We start from the raw sequence: 16,085 nt of genomic DNA, 5'->3' as shown, positions 1-16,085 counted from the left end.
GAGCCAAAGCTTTTTGGGTATTTATGCAAGTAATGAACAGTATATATAACGAGAATTTTAGTTTCTAAAACTCAATAGTCCATTACTGTATGGCCACAATATTTCAGTTGTTCAGTCAACTTTTTAGTATTTGGTCACATAATCATGAACATTTCGCTGCTGTTGGAACAAAACCTTGTACCTCCATTTTTGTCGTTTTTCAGTTTTTGACATAACTTGAAAATGCCTGTTACTCACGAAGAATGGACCAAACAAACGGCTCAAAATGACTTGGAAAAAGTCTGGTTTCATTGACTTACACTAAAGTATGTTTTTTCCTTCTACTGTGAAATTACTGTTTTAGAGATCCAAGGTTTTCTTCAGACAACAGTGATATTATAGCTTAAACAGAGCTGGGTCTCTTGAAAAATGTGGCTCTTCAAGGGCTCTTCAGAAAAGAAAATGGTTCAATATAAAACCACAAACACTCAGATAATGCTTTGCATGATTAAATGGTTCATCAGATTGATAAAGAATGTAGATGATTCTATATAGAACCTTTTTGAAAAGGGTTCTATATAGCACCAAAAAGAGTTCTTCTATCATTATGATGTCAAGACTGTAACAACAGAAGAACCCTTTTTTGGTGCTATATAGAACCATATAAAACACACTTTCCATCAATCTGAAGAACCCTTTAAGGGAATGTTCGTGGTTCTATATGGGACCATTTTCTGTATTAAAGAATCCCTAAAAACCATTACTTTTCAGCATATAGGGTGTGTTCAACATGGTTCTGTGCTGTTTACTTGATATCTTTTCTGATGCCTTGTATCACCTATACTAAGTTCCATGCTTTATACAAGAAGACTTTTAAACATCTCAGTGCATTAATACAGAATTCAGTTGAGTGCTCATAACTGTGTGTATGAAGTGTTTTACAACATGGCTCTACCAATTAGTTAAGATCTGGATGTTTTTGTTTTATAATGAATATTTTGATGGGGTTGAGACTTGTCATTTAACAAATAATTGCTGTCGTAACTGTTGGTTAAAAAACTTTGCACCCTCATTTTCACAAACAAGGAACAAAGCTGCTGTCTGAGCACTGTTTGGAGCTCTACTGATCTTTTTCACAGAACCTGGCACTTGAAAAAGGCTTCAAATTGCTTCAAAGGTTTCAAATGAATGCTGCTGTTCTTAAAGGGGAATTCAGCCTTTTTTCAAATTTTCTGCATAATTCAGTGTGTGAAATGTAAACAGAGTGATTCAGACTGGTTGTTGTGAAATGGTTCAGATTTCTTTACAATGGTAGTGACAGGAACCAGGGGTCGCCACGACAACAACACAAACAGACGTTTTATCTACTATCCAAAACCACCACTGAACCTACACGTGTCTTCAGAATTTATACGGAATGTTAACGATGGGACAATCTGAAAAAATTTGTTTTCTTAGCGGACTGTTTTGGCTTGTAGCATCCTACATGCACCCCTCTACCATGAATAGACGTTAAAAATACACTTTAGGCCAAAATCTATGGTAAAACAAGGTCTCAGACATCAGGCAGTGGTCTGGTTCCGGTCACCAGAACTGTGAACAATTCTGACTCTGTATGTTTCTTAATGATTTAGTTATGCAGACAAACAAACATGTTGGGATTCCCCTTTAAGAATGGTCACCAAACTCAGATATTTGATGTGTGATTTTTTTTTTCTGGTACTCATACATGGCCATTAAATTTGTCGTCTTACATATTCGTTAGAAAAATGCATACAGCCGACTGCTGACTGTCAAGGAACACTTCAACATGTTTCACAGTATCAAAGACTACACTTTCCTTCTGCACTGGGCTTACTAAGATCCCTCTTACAAATAATATTTATACACAAAAAAAGGCAAAAAAGGCAAAGATTTCCCTTCCGTTTTGCTTTGCGACATTTACATCTGTTTTTGATGTTTACTTTAACAGCCAAACAAAAAAAAAAATACACAATCCATCCCTTCCTTGAAGAATAAATTTCATTTATTTGTTTGTTCATATCTCATCAACGATTAAGATTAATAGTTTATATCCCCACCCACACTTATTTACGGTATGAAGTGTTTGTGTTGACTTTCAGAATTTATTTTTCCTATCTATCCAAACTAATTCATTCAAAAGACTCCTCTTTTCTTTGACTCATTTAAGAATCACCTCGGCTACCTACGCTAGGGTCGGTGTCCATTGGCTCCACCTTCTCCGTCCCATTCTTTTGCCTGTTGACATTGTTAGTGCCAACATTTCCTTGGTTATCTAGCAAGCAAATGGTCGTCGAAGCCTCTGTATGGTCAGACATGCCTGATGTATCAGTCCTAGGAAGCTTTTCTGCCCGTTCGCCTACTGGCGCGGATGCCAAGGCATGTTTCGGACTTTCTACCACGGCTTTTCCCAAACGTGTTACTGTGGGGCTTCCTTCAGTCTCTCTTGGCCGTGAATCTACAGTGACCATTATGTTTTCAGACTCCTCCCGGAAGCTGGAATGTTCTGGAGAACAGTTATTGGTTTCTACCACAACCTTTTCATCCGTGACCTTGGTGCTGTCCTGATCTGAATCAAGCAGAACGTTCTCAGGTGCTTTAGCTGCCGCTGTTTGACTATCCTTCATGCATTCCTCCTCATTTGCATCCTGGATTTTAGCAGTATTGGGTTCAACACTGCAAGAGTGGTCCATCTCACCATTGTCAACATTGTTGCCATTGTTGAGAGGCAAAGGGTCTAATGAAGGACCATCGTGGATTAGTTCCAGGTCAGCCGTGGAACCTTCTAATTGCTTTTCAAAGTCAATGCTCATGGGGTCATCATCACTTTGTTTCTGAATCTCAATGATCTTCCCATCTCTCTCTCCATCCTTAATTTTGCTCTGGGGTCGAACCTCCTCGCTCGCGGCTGCCTGCCCGTTGCCTACCGCTGAGTCTTGTCTCTTCTCCGCCTTCTTCTTGAAGCGTTTCTGGATTTTCCTGGGGCACCACACAAATTTGTCTTTGGGCTCAAAGTGCTGGAAGGCATAGCGGATCAGCTTCCGGCGCTCCCGCTTGTCTCGCACAGCGAACACAAAGTAGTCCAACACGCTGCGCTTCACGCTGCTCAGGTTCTTCCTGACAAGCGTCTCCTCCAGAAAGAAACGCACGAGAGGAGCCTGATAGTGCTCAAAGCCAAGCTCCCCCAGGCTCTTCAGGATCCGCGTGATCCGCAAGTTATTGTGCATGTTCCTGAAAGAAAGGAGAATGAAGGAAAACTAACAATGAAACATTAGCAAGTTGTCTTTGTTTATTGTACACAACTATTAAAGTACAAATTAAATGTAGTCACATTAGCTGATTAGCAAACGTTACTCAGTACTGCCCTCTAAAGACATCATTAACAAACATCACTCATTGCCGCTCTCTAAAGGAGTTATTAAAAACTTCAAATCAGCCAATGTTACTCACTGCCACCCTTTAATGGTGTTACTAACAAACATAAAAAAAACAAACAGTACTCACCGTCGCCCTCCAAATGTGTAATTAATAAACACCATATAAACAAATATCACTCACTTCTAAAGGTGACGCAACACCAAAAGTTTGAACTTTCCAATTAATTTTCTGTTGTAATGCAATCACATGATTGTGAAAGATAACAACTGTGGTAAAATAAATTAATTCCTTCTACAGGTACAAAACTGCACTGATGAACCAATTATAAATTACTTTACAATTAACAATTAATTGTTCTCACTCTCTGGCTATTTTCTGATTGTTTATCAGAGCTGTCAAAATAAAATTAAGAATGTAGAGTTGATGATGGGAAAATCAGAAAAAATATGTTTTCTTAGGGGACTGTTTTGGCTTGTAGCATCCTTCATTACTATTCAAAAATCTTTTCCTGAAGAATCATTATTTAAGTGAAGGTCAGAGGTTTATACCCCTAATAACTTCAGTTCTAAGTAACTACTGCAGCTAAAACGCATTGCATTCAATGAAAATTGACAAGTTGTAAATAAATAATCGAAATGATTGTGGGGTTTCTTGTCTCTCTCAATGAGATTGGTGCTGCTGTGTGAATGTGCAGGATGTGCAGCATGTGACTGACCGCTCCAGATTGGCAAAGCGCTCCCTCCAGTTCTCAGCCCGTTTGACCTCGCCAGTTTCTCGGCTCAGCAGCTGGATGCCGTAGAAACCCAACATGAGCTCATAGGAATCCACAAGACGCCTTTTAGCTTCATCATTCTCCCTGAACGCCTGCAGAGGAATCCAGACACACAGACAACTGCAAGTACAGTCCAATGCAAAGGTCTTGACACCCCAGGTCAAAATTCATGCTTTATTTATGTTTTAAGTGAAGACACTTCTGTTGAAATTAATTGCTGTTCATTTGCTGAATTTAACATAGTGGGGAAAAAAATAAAGCAAAAGAAACTCCTCACTCTTTTACTTGCTTGATGGTACGTAGGCTCTCCACAATCATCCAAAATTTAAAGAGTAGACAGAAGCAAGCACTCAACAAATGACTAAGAGGTTACAGCTTTTTATTGATTTATTTTTTAAACTTGTCTGCCTTAATAAAATAGTAAATACGTGAAGCAGCCATATTATTGATTTTATTCTTAGATTAATCCAAAACCACATATATTTGTATTTTGCAACATGACTCTTTACCCTCCCCCTTCCCACCCCAACATGACCTGACTTAATCCAGTGTAGTGCAAGGATCGAAATCAATCAATACATACATAAGTAGGTAAGTAAATAAATAAATAAATGAGCATGCAAACCAACTCCAGTACAATTTTAGCATACAGATAAACACAGATACACAAGTCTTAAAAATAAATAGATATATAAAACTGAAGAAAAAAAAAAGTTAAAACACAACCACAGGGGGTCACACCACAGTACTCTAAGAATTCTCTATAAATCTTACATTTTTGTCCCGTTCATGTCATGTCATTCTGTACATGTCGAAACGCCTGAACAATTTACATGATAGTTTTTCATATGCAGCCCATCTCAGCAATCCATTCTTAAAATAATGGAGGACCCACTTTCTTTCACCTCCTACGGATGACCTGCTACCAATCATTAAACTGGTTTGAATCCATGTCTTTAAATGTCTGTCCCTGGTTTCTAGCACCAAGGAATCTCTTAAGACAAACAGTCTTGGGTAGAAGGGAATTTGACTACCTAATACTACCTAATATAAAAATATAAAAAAAGACAAGGAAAATGAGTTAACATGTCTTGACATGTTAAATAATTTTCTTTTTCTTTTTTTATTGAGGGAATGAGTCAAGACATCAGGAAAACAAAAACAGGACAAATCCAATGAAGGAAAAAAAAGGCCTAAACAGTATGTGGTGTTTGGTCACAAATATAAAAACAAAAATAAATGAATGAATAAAAGGACCAATTTGGATTGTAATATTATCCTTTTTTCTAACTCCTCCCCTTCTTCCCCCCCCCACCCTTCCACTCCCTCTCTACCCTCCCTCCATAAGTTTTTCCCTTTCACCTTACCCTTTCCCCTAGTCGCACCCACCTAATAACCCCAATCCCCAAAGTAAATTTTACATCACTAAACAAACAGCCCAATTAATTAACCCAATAAATGAATATCAGAATATATGATTAGAGAATTGGGACAGAGAGGAGAAAAAAATATAAATACATACATACATACATAACAAAAAATATATTCATTAAAAAAGGGGGGGGGGCAGTCATCTGGCATGGTCTGAAGAGAGTTGAAATAAGAAAGGAAGAGGTTCCACTTCAAGTAAAACGCAGCAGTATTGCCTCTCAGAGTAAACCTTATCCTATCAAATCTAAGAAAGTGCAGGACATCGCAAAGCCACCTTGAAATTAAAGGGGGTTTTGGAAATTTACATAACAACAAAATGCAGCACCTCGCTAATAAGGATGTATAAGCCAAAATGTCCAATTGTCCACTGGTGAGAAGGGGTAAATCTGTAGAAAAGCCAAATATTGCTAAAGAACAGTTCATTTCGATGTCCACGCCTAGAACTTTTGACATAGTTTAAAGTAGGCAAGCCAAAACTTGCGTAAAGCGGGACAGAAAAAAATACATATGGCTCAGATTACACAGTGTGGTAGGTCATTTAAAATTTAGATAGCTAAGATTTAGATCGGTGAACTCCACCACTGGTCTGTTAGGGCAATGCCCAGCTCGTATTCCCAAGATCTTTTAATTTTATTCATGGAACATGGGTACAGATGAACAAGCAAGAGTGAGTTTCAATTTTAACCCACAGCAAATTTGGGGAAAGGAGCAAACACAAGACTTTTCGAATATGAGCTGCCCAGTAATAGAATAGAAAATTAGGAAGGGCGAGCCCCCCATCAAATTTGAATCTCTGCAACAAGGATTTCCTCACTTTGGGAATCTTTCCATCAAATATAAAATAAATGATGAGCTGATCCAAAGTTTTAAAAAAAGATTTAGGGAGAAGTAGCGGAATAGTTTGAAACAGAAAAAGAAACTTGGGCATAACATTCATTTTTACAGCTTTAATTCTCCCAATAAGTGATAAGGGGAGAGACTTCCATCTTTGTAAGCCCAGTTTCAATTTATTAATCAGAGAGAAATTGTTATGGAAAAGAGAGGGCAAATTTCGAGAAATATGGATCCCTAAATACCTAAACCCAGCAGGGGCATATTTAAATGGAAAAGTGATAAAGCCAGTGAATTTACAGGGTAACACTCACTTTTCTGTAAATTTACTTTATAGCCTGAGATTGATCCAAACCTCTTCAAGAGTGACACAATAGGAGGAAGAGAAATTATTGGATCAGTCACATATAACAACAAGTTATTGTCATACAAAGATAATTTCAGTTCGATACCAGAATGAAAAATTCCATGAAAACATAAAAGAGATTTCAGTGCGATCGACAGGGGTTCGATAGCGAGGGCAAACAACAAGGGGGATAACGGGAGGTGGGATCCTTATACTTCTTCAGAAGGAGAGATATGGATGCTTCCATAAAAGTAGGAGGGAGAGATCCAGATAGTAAGGATTCGTTGTACACATCGAGAAGAAGAGGAGATAACCTATCCCTAAATCTTTAAAAAAAAAACTCGACGGGAAAGCCGTCAGGACTAGGTGCTTTATTAGTGTGCATAGAATTGCTTGAGAGAGAAATCTCTTCTAAGTCTAAGGGTGAATCAAGAATGTGTATAGCTGTAGTATTCACAGAGGGAAACTCCAGACTGTCGAAAAATGAAAACAACTTTATCATCGAAGAGGGATTCAGATTGGTAGAGAGTAGAATGAAAGGACTTAAAGACAGCGCCGTTTCAATAATGGGGTGTTGGATTTGTTGAATTGAGTTTATCAACCTCAGTTATGTCTGTGATCAAATTTTGCAATTTAAGTTTGTGATCTGTTGTGATATGCTGTATATGATATGATTTGTCCACATAGGTAGGCTTTAAGAGATTCCCATAAAACAGAAGAAGTAACAGAGTCATTCTTGTTAATAGCAATAAACTCCAAGTGAAAACGAGATACAATTATTAAAAGCATCGTCAGACAGCAACAGCGAGTTAAGCCTCCAAGGAGTTGGGAAACAATGATCATTTGAGAATGTTATATTTACTGTCAGCGGAGCATGATCTGAAAAAACTATAGGGTGATGATCAGAGGAAACAATGTTACCAATAAAAGAACAATCAATAATAAAATGGTCAATACGGGAAAACACTTGGTGAGGATGAGAGTAAAAGGAAAACACCTTGGCAGCCAGGTTATAAAATCTCCAAGGGTCGACAAACCCATTATTGGACATGAAATCTAATATTGCTTGGGAAGTCAAAGAACGTGACAGTGCGAGTGCCTGATCTGTCTAAGAGTGGGTCAACTGTGCAGTTGAGGTCTCCGTCCATAATTAAAAGATGAGTGTTTAAAGAAGGAATAGAGCTAAATAACTTTTGCATAAAACTTGGATCATCAAAGTTAGGAGCATAAATGTTTACCAACAAAAGAGGGGAATTACATCAGGTGCCACGAACAATCAGGTATCTGCCATTCCCATCTGTAATAGTTTTATCAGGGGTAAATTAGATCCCTCTCCTAATCAACATTGCTACACCTCTAGTCTTGGAGTCAGAGTAATAGTGCAGCCTGGCCACGATGGGGGATGTCACCTCTTTTTAGAGCTAGAGAGAACTCTGACATGCAGAATTGGTGAGCGAGAACGTCTCCCCCTCTGGGACTCTGACGATCCTGATGTTCTGGCGGCGAGACCTGGACTCCAGGTCATCACATTTAGCATCCAGTGTGCTCACTTATTTCGTTAAAAGCTCCACTTTAGCCTGCAGTGCTAACACATCCCCTGAGTACGTGGTCAGGGAGTGCTCCATATCTGACACTGTGGATTTCAGAGTTGAGATCTCAGTTTTCAGAGCAGTGAAATCGCATATAATTTCAACGTTCATGTCATGTAGCTCGGACTTCATCACTGCCCTCAGCTCTTCGGCCACAGCCTGCGCGTTCTCAGATTTCAGCATGGAGGTGTCCAACGTCTCAACTGGAGTGAGGTGCTCAGCCGCAGGGTGAGTAACAGCTCTCGACAGTGAGGCTGTCTGTTGGAGAGCTGTCCGTATATGCAGCTGAGAGGGACTGGGATCTTTGGTAGCTTTAGCGGCTTTTGGAGGCATAGTGACCACCACCAAACACAAAGTTCACAAAGAAATTAAGCACAATGACAAACCAACCAAGAAATGTAAATGAGCCTCAAAACATTAAAATAAAACTCCGCTCCGCAGAGAGCTCCAAAAACACGTCTACACCATGCTGCGTCACACCGGAAGTCCATGTTAACTCATTTTCATTGAGTTACTGGGGGGTGTTGGAGATTTTGGTACTCTCTAGTTCTAACACACCTAATCCACTCATTACCAAGCACTTACTGAGATGCAGTTGGTGTGTGAAAGTGTGAAAATGTGTGCAAGGCTCCTCCAGGTCCAGGACAGGGAATGATTATGTAATGAAAGATTAATCCAAATAAGAAGATGTGAACTTTCATGCCTCATTTTAAATGTCATATTTCTGTATGTTTAGCAATTGCCGTGATTCTCACCTGGATTTCTTTCTTGGTGAGCTCTGTAGCCATGTAATTCACTCCGGGCTCTCGCAAAGGAAACAACCTACGAGATTCACATTCATGCAGATCGCAAGTGATTAGTGCATGATTTAGACAAAATATGAAACTACAATTCTAGAACTGGGTATTTCTCGTCACGTGTTACAAACACAATTTTAAGCTCTGTATTAACGTGGTCTGATAATTTCGACCAAACCTGAATAACGTCTAATAACTATCTGTCCAAGTGCAACCTGACCCGTATACAGGACCAAGTTTTCAGTCCAAAACACCTACCTGACTGAAGTTTGATGACCAACAAAACTCTGTCATCAAGCAAAGCACAAAATAAAAGTTCAGATTTATTTTAAAAGATCTGCAGTCACCAGATCAGAAATAAGTATTCAAAAAAAATTATATATATGATGTAATACAAAAAAGTGATGCACTGGAATGAAAATTCCTGGCCAAAATCAAAACTGAAGCTTCAAATTTAAAAGTTCAAGATTGAAATTTTCAAAAAATTTACATTTACTGTTTTACTTACACTTTAAATACACATTAGTTAAAAAAGAAAACACACTTGTTTTTGATAAAATATTCTTTCAATAGGACAAAATTAAGCTGTCCCAAATAAAACATTTAACAGAACCTTACTCAAAGTTTTAGAGTATTAGGCTACAGAATGTGCCACAAGATCCAATGTCCTTGACATGAGAGTGTACAGAGGGCTTTGGTGTGCTTCTGTTGCGTCGCTCTATTCTGCATACCAAGCCGTTTTATCAAGTGGAATTAAACATGGTGGAGAAACTCTTGAGCCTTGTATCTCTTCTGGACACTAAAGATGAACAGTAATTACAAATATCTATGTAATTCTTTTGGGTCCTCTCAAGGTATAAATACAGTGGAGGACGTGTGACAATAGTGGTTTACTGTCATGTCAGGAGCTTCAGATGCTTTTTAACCTTCCAGCTGCTTCATACTTTGTTTATTTACAAATTCATTCTGCACTTCGAGCCTATGGAGTTCCCTGGGGCAGCACTTTCAGCTCTCAACCCTTACTAGACTGGATAAGACGTCTGTACAATCTACGTGGCAAAGTATCGTTTATTTACAAAATGTTGGTAGATCATCATATAAAGTAGTTGGCAGTCAAACAACTGTAGGAACGAGAGCTTTCGAGTACTGGTCCCTCCTTGGACTGGAAGACTATATGGGCTAATTTAAATCACTCTTCTAAAAACTTGGCACATCAGTTTAATCATTACAAAATCATTCACAGAGCATATGCAACACCTTACAGGAGATATCAAATAAGAATGTATTTCTAGTTACACCTGCAATATTTGTAACTCTACAACTGGTACATATATTTGGTTCTGGGACTGTTCTAAAGTAGCATATATATGGACCTCTACAGTAGATATATTATCTAGGGTACTTGATCGCAGTGTACCACTGTTGCGACACTTATGTTTTTTAAATGATGACTCTGCTTTTCACTGTTCTTTGATTCAATGAAGGTTGTGAATGGCAGGTTTTATAGACACCAAGAAAACGGTCTTGCAATTTTGGATTACTGCACAACTTTCAGCTATGAAATTCTGGATATCTAGCTTTCAAAACATAGTTTGGGTGGAATATCTTACAGCTAAGATTAACACGGCAAAACAGAAAATAAGAACCTGGGAGAATTTATATGACTCTATTCAAGAACTTTAGTTTCAATTATATTATGTCATGCTGTAATTACAAACATCATGACTAACGTTCCTCAAAGAAACAGTTTCATATGGCAGATTTTTTCACTGTTGATCTGCTGTAGCTCAAACTGTTCGAACATGTCTGTGCTGCCCAGTGTTTTTTAATCACTGTATCTTGTTTTAACTAATAATTAAATATTCTATAATGTGTTAATTTGGACACTTCATTGTTCTCCTATTTAATCAACCTTTAGGTTTTTTTTCCCAGACAAAAAAAGTGCTATTTAATAAGTTAACATGCAGTTTGGAAAAAAAAAAATTATATCTTACCACTGAATGTAAGAGTGAACCCTTTCCAGTCTCTTGTAGTCCGTTCTCCACTCATTGTGAAACATTTCAATTGACACATCTTAAAAAACAAAGCAAAATTACATTCTGTACAAGCTTTTTCCACAAATTTAAAGCTAAAAACTCAGAGATGTACCATCAGGAGAAGATTTTATTTCGTTTAAATAAAATTTCAAGTTGGGCATCCTGTCCTCCAAGGTTTCCTCATCAATGATATTCTGAGAAGAAATAAAGACAAACAGGATTTGAAGAACAGTTTGTTTTGTTTATAAACAAATTAGCAAATAGATACCATCACTCTTCTTGCTTCAATAAGCAAACTCACTGGATAACCGTGTCTGTAGTTCTGCATGTCCTTCGCTGCCCGAAGATTTCTGGAAGAGGAGTTGGACCACTGTGGGAAGAGGAAAAACCTCATGAGCTTCTAACAACCAACCAGGACAGGAAGTACACGAAACAATAATAAAGTCACAAAGATTTGCTGAGTGTTAAGACTGCTAGCAGTGATTTAAGGTGTAACAATTTCAGTACTGTAACAAAAATAAATAAAAAATAATATTGAAAAAAAAAATGAAATTGTAAACTGTATCGCTCACACACCTCCCTCCTCTCTCCTGAGCGTTTCTCATTTTCTGACTTTCATGAAAACCACTGTCTGTCATACTCCCTGCAGTCAATCATCGTAAACATTGGTAATATGACAATATCAGATTGTTATCTACAATATTACAGAGCCCTGCTGGTGACACCCCATGTAAATAGAATTAATGCACGGCCATGCAGTATCAACATGTAGGTATGAGAGCCTAATGCGCGGCCACGCCTTAGTAAGACCTGGAAATTAAATAATTAAGTCATGGCCTCAACTTAGTAAGGCATGGAAACAAGATAAGTAAGTTGTTGCCACGACTTAGTAAGGCGTGGGAACGAGATAATTAAGATGGGGCTAAGACTCAGGAATGAGATCCTAATTCAAGGCCATGATTCTCATATTAGTAGGGAGAGAGAAAATTAGCCACAGATGTAAGCATTTGCCAATCAGTCTGCGTCCTCACTCTGACCCAGCCTCTTCCTTGCAGACGGTGCTTGACCACGTCCTCGCTGCCACGTAACACAATGTCATCAGAAGGACTCCATACAATAGGCTTTGCTGATCATATCGTAGATATAGCACGTTTTATTACAAAAGAACAGAATTAGTCCTGTTTAACTGTAAGTAGTGCAGCAGATTTAAAACACTAAACAAAAAAGAAATCCCTGTATTTAAAGTTTTTCACATGATTATAAAATGTGGCACTACTGGTTGTTTTTCTTTCCTTTCAAACTTATCAAACCTCCAAAAACTAAATATTGTGATGCATACCGTGTATCATGGAAATGTCTTCAAGGATCATCATGTTACATATTTGCTATATCTTCCACCCCAAGATTAAAGGTGGCCAGGGCTTACGTTAAAACACACTTTGTTTTTGTATTGCTTATAGTACAAAACTGTTCTTTTGCAATCTTTCATTTTGAAATGAAATTTTTCAAGCCAGTCTGTGTACGCTATAAAGGTCTGTGCATCTTAAGTCATAAAATACTTCAAATCAAACTGAATCACGACGACACAACTGAACACTGGAATCAGAAACGATGCATATGTTACACCACTAATAGTCATGGAAATGCAAGTTATGCTGCACAGTCAATTTACTCACTTCACTGACAAATTTAGTACAAAGTTACCTCCCTCACAGAAAGTTATTGCATGAAATGGTTATAAATATGTCACCTGATGCTTTTATAACTAGCTATTTTTTACAATACATTCACGGTGGAGAGGTACGTGCAAGATGTTATGAGACTAAAAGATAACCATTTTACCGTCATCAACATTACATATAAAGACTCAGAAGACACGTGTAGGTTCACTGGTGGTTTATGATAGTAAATAAAGTGTGTATATTTGGGGTGTAGTCATAGTGACTCCTGGTTCCTATCACCAACACTGTAAAGAAATCTGAACCACTTCACACCAAACCACTCTGAATGACTCTTTATATATCTCGACCACTGAATTATTCAGAACACACTGATTTTAAAAATCAGTGAAGTTGCCCTGTTTCCTTCATGTTTCTGCAGTTTGCCTATAAAGCGGTCTTTAACACCAGTGAAATGTACACTGACACCTTACATAATAACTACATTTAACCTTATACAGCATGCAATATACAAAATGGAACAAAAACAAAAACTTTCCCACTATGTGTCATGCATACCGCAGCACTATTTTGCATATTCTTCTCCAAGTAAAGGACAGTGCTGCAAGGCCAAGCAGCAACCAATTATCCAGGATGATTATTCCCTGTGCTGGGAGGATGTCCAGATGCCCAAACTTTTCTAATCTATTCAGGAAAAGAGCACTTCTAACTGATGAAGGAGAGGAAGAAATCTTTTGTAATGCACCACTGAGCTGTAGCTGAAGATTTCCTGTTGTCGAACACGACTGCTCTAAAATTGGATGAATGACTTGATATTGAAGAGCACCCTCGTTGCAGAGCTATGCATGGGACACTGTGTCCAGCGCACAGCACAAAAAACGGGACCAGCTATGTGGAATAATAATTCCCTACTAAATTAAGCAGTCATACTAGACCTGGGCAAAAAGGAGAAAACATAATATGATACTTCAAACACCTTTTCACGATATGTGATATGGCACAATGTTTAATTTTTTGACATCTGATATGTTGGAACAGAAAAAAGTACAAGAAATGCCACGTTTAAAAAAAAAAAAACATTTCACTGAACTGCAATAATTCTAATTACACAGCACTAATAATGGTCGCTGTAATTAAAAACACTGACCAGCATTTTTCAATGTCATCAATATACTCCAAGAAGCATATTGTGATACAATCTTTATCATGATTATGATAAATATTGGCCAGCCCTACTTAAAAAACACATTTGATACCAAAGCTGTTATGCACTACCTACATTGGGTGTCGTTCACCAACCGTCCTTAAGAAGAAATTTATTCTTAGGAAATTTTCTTGAAGATTTTGACATTCACCTGTCATCTTATTTGGGATTCGTTCTTAGGAAAGAACAGAATCTACACACACTCAAAAGGTGAAAGACTTTTTCTTAGCACCTTTCTCAAGAACACATTTAAGAACAAGCGCAGGAAGATATTGCTGAACAAGGCCCACTGTGTATTCTATTCATTGGAATACAGAGGCCAGCAGTGGCCTCTCTTCACCTTTGCCCCTATGGCTGGTGGCTGGACCACGGTATACAACTGAAAAGAGGATTTCAGATGAGCATGACTTCATCCACTAGCAGAAGTCTTGGTCAGCTTTCTTATCACACATCACACACCTGATTCTACTCATCAGCCCATTTCATGAATAAAACCTGTACGTTAGAGCAGGAAAAACATGAGAATGTGATGCAAGTTATCTGCACTTCTTAAACATCACTGAGAAACACTAGTAAAGGAAATGGTCCTTTTCAGAACCATGAGTTCTATATAGAACCACTTTCATGATTGAAAGATTCTTGGGATGGTGAGGTGGTTCTTCGGACTGATGGAGAACGTGTTGTATATGGTTCTATACAGAACTTTTTTTTTTTAAATGGTTCTATATAGCACCAAAAAGGGCTTCTATTGCTACAAGCTTGATATCGTGACAATCCCAGAACCCTTTATGGTGTCTAGACAGAACTATTGCATACTTAAAGGGTTCTTTGCATGGTGAATTTGTTCTTCAGGCCGATTTATGATGTGTTGTATATGGTTCGATATATAAACTTTCAAATACGGTTCTATGTAGCACCAAGAAGGGTTCATCTTAAATGTTAGAAGGTGACATCGTGACAATACCAGAATATGTTGGTGCTGTGTAGAACCTTTTTCAAAAAGCTTGCATATAGAACCATATAAATCATATTTTACATCAGTCTGAAGAACCATTTCACCATGCAAAGAGCCATTCACGCAAGCGGCTCTATATAGAACTCATTCCCTTTCACAGAAACATTCCCTTTACTAAAGAACCCTGGAAGAACCATCTCTTAAGAGTGCATCTTAGCTTAGCCGCTAGCTAATCCGTTAGCGAGCTAACCCGCAGCATCTGCAGCAGCAGCCCAAATCCTGCCGTAATAACCCCACTAAAAACACACAGAACAGCACTAAAATGCGCCACAAACAGGCTCACGGTTCCTAAGCGGAGACTGGCGGCCTTAAAGGCGTTTGGATGTGATAAATTAGCTTAAGCACGTACGAAAGCAGTCCTGGATCTTTTATTTTTGTCCTGGCTGCAGCGCCGCGCCGGGTTCTCCCCCAGCTCGTCTCCATCACTCTCCGTGTCCCAGGTGGAGTCATACTCGCACACCAAGTCGTCCTCCATGCTTCAAATCCACTCGGTCCCTGTTGAAACGTGAGCAGAGGGTTAGAGGAGCTTAAACGATTCTGAAATTTGTTTTCCCGGCCGTTTTGACGCTCCGCCACCATCCGGCTCCACTGCAGCCTAAAGCCCCATCAGCTGTGATGCAGGGCCGGCTGGACTGAAGCTAAGCGGCTAAGCTAAACACCATAATGCCTGTACGGACAAGGCACAGAGGGGGAATGTCTTAAACGGGCCTGCAGCTCTAACACTGCTCCAAAACTTTAAATGTGCTTAGAATACTACACCTAACATACTCAACATAATATGAGCCATATATATATAAAAACACACTTCCCTAAATTGTTAAACTTGTATTTCCATATATGTTTGGCCTGTATGTGTGAGTCATTTACTAATGACTCCTGTAGGAATTTGAATCTTCATAAAAGAAGCCCATCCTTATATTACATTTAATTACATTTAACTATTTATATTTAAATTATATTTAATATTAAACTCTTAAAATTTTGCATGATTACATTTTAATGAACAT

The 16,085-nt window shown here is 38.4% G+C and overlaps 1 protein-coding gene across 1 annotated transcript; it reads right to left on the bottom strand.

The window, feature by feature from the left end:
* Positions 1-1,983: 1,983 nt before the first annotated feature.
* Positions 1,984-15,781, bottom strand: ogfr (opioid growth factor receptor). Its single transcript, XM_017698194.2, has 7 exons — positions 15,428-15,781; positions 11,482-11,550; positions 11,293-11,374; positions 11,139-11,217; positions 9,103-9,169; positions 4,094-4,242; positions 1,984-3,231 (listed from the first exon to the last, which is right to left on the bottom strand). The coding sequence occupies exons 1-7, from the start codon at positions 15,551-15,553 to the stop codon at positions 2,166-2,168; spliced, it is 1,638 nt and encodes a 545-aa protein (XP_017553683.1). The 5' UTR covers positions 15,554-15,781; the 3' UTR covers positions 1,984-2,165.
* Positions 15,782-16,085: the final 304 nt, after the last annotated feature.

This window comes from Pygocentrus nattereri, chromosome 9 (genome assembly GCF_015220715.1).
Source record: "Pygocentrus nattereri isolate fPygNat1 chromosome 9, fPygNat1.pri, whole genome shotgun sequence".
In the NCBI taxonomy this organism is placed as follows: Eukaryota; Metazoa; Chordata; class Actinopteri; order Characiformes; family Serrasalmidae; genus Pygocentrus; species Pygocentrus nattereri.
This window is presented reverse-complemented; position numbering and strand designations above follow the sequence as displayed.

Bases quoted from the DNA above. Each gene is read 5' to 3' on its own strand.
- ogfr (XM_017698194.2), bottom strand. From the start codon at position 15,553: ATGGAGGACGACTTGGTGTGCGAGTATGACTCCACCTGGGACACGGAG. The intron at 11,375-11,481 runs GTGAGTTTGCTT...ATTTCTTCTCAG, and splicing joins ACTACAGACACGGTTATCCA to AATATCATTGATGAGGAAAC. The intron at 3,232-4,093 runs GTCAGTCACATG...CCTTTCTTTCAG, and splicing joins CGCTTTGCCAATCTGGAGCG to GAACATGCACAATAACTTGC.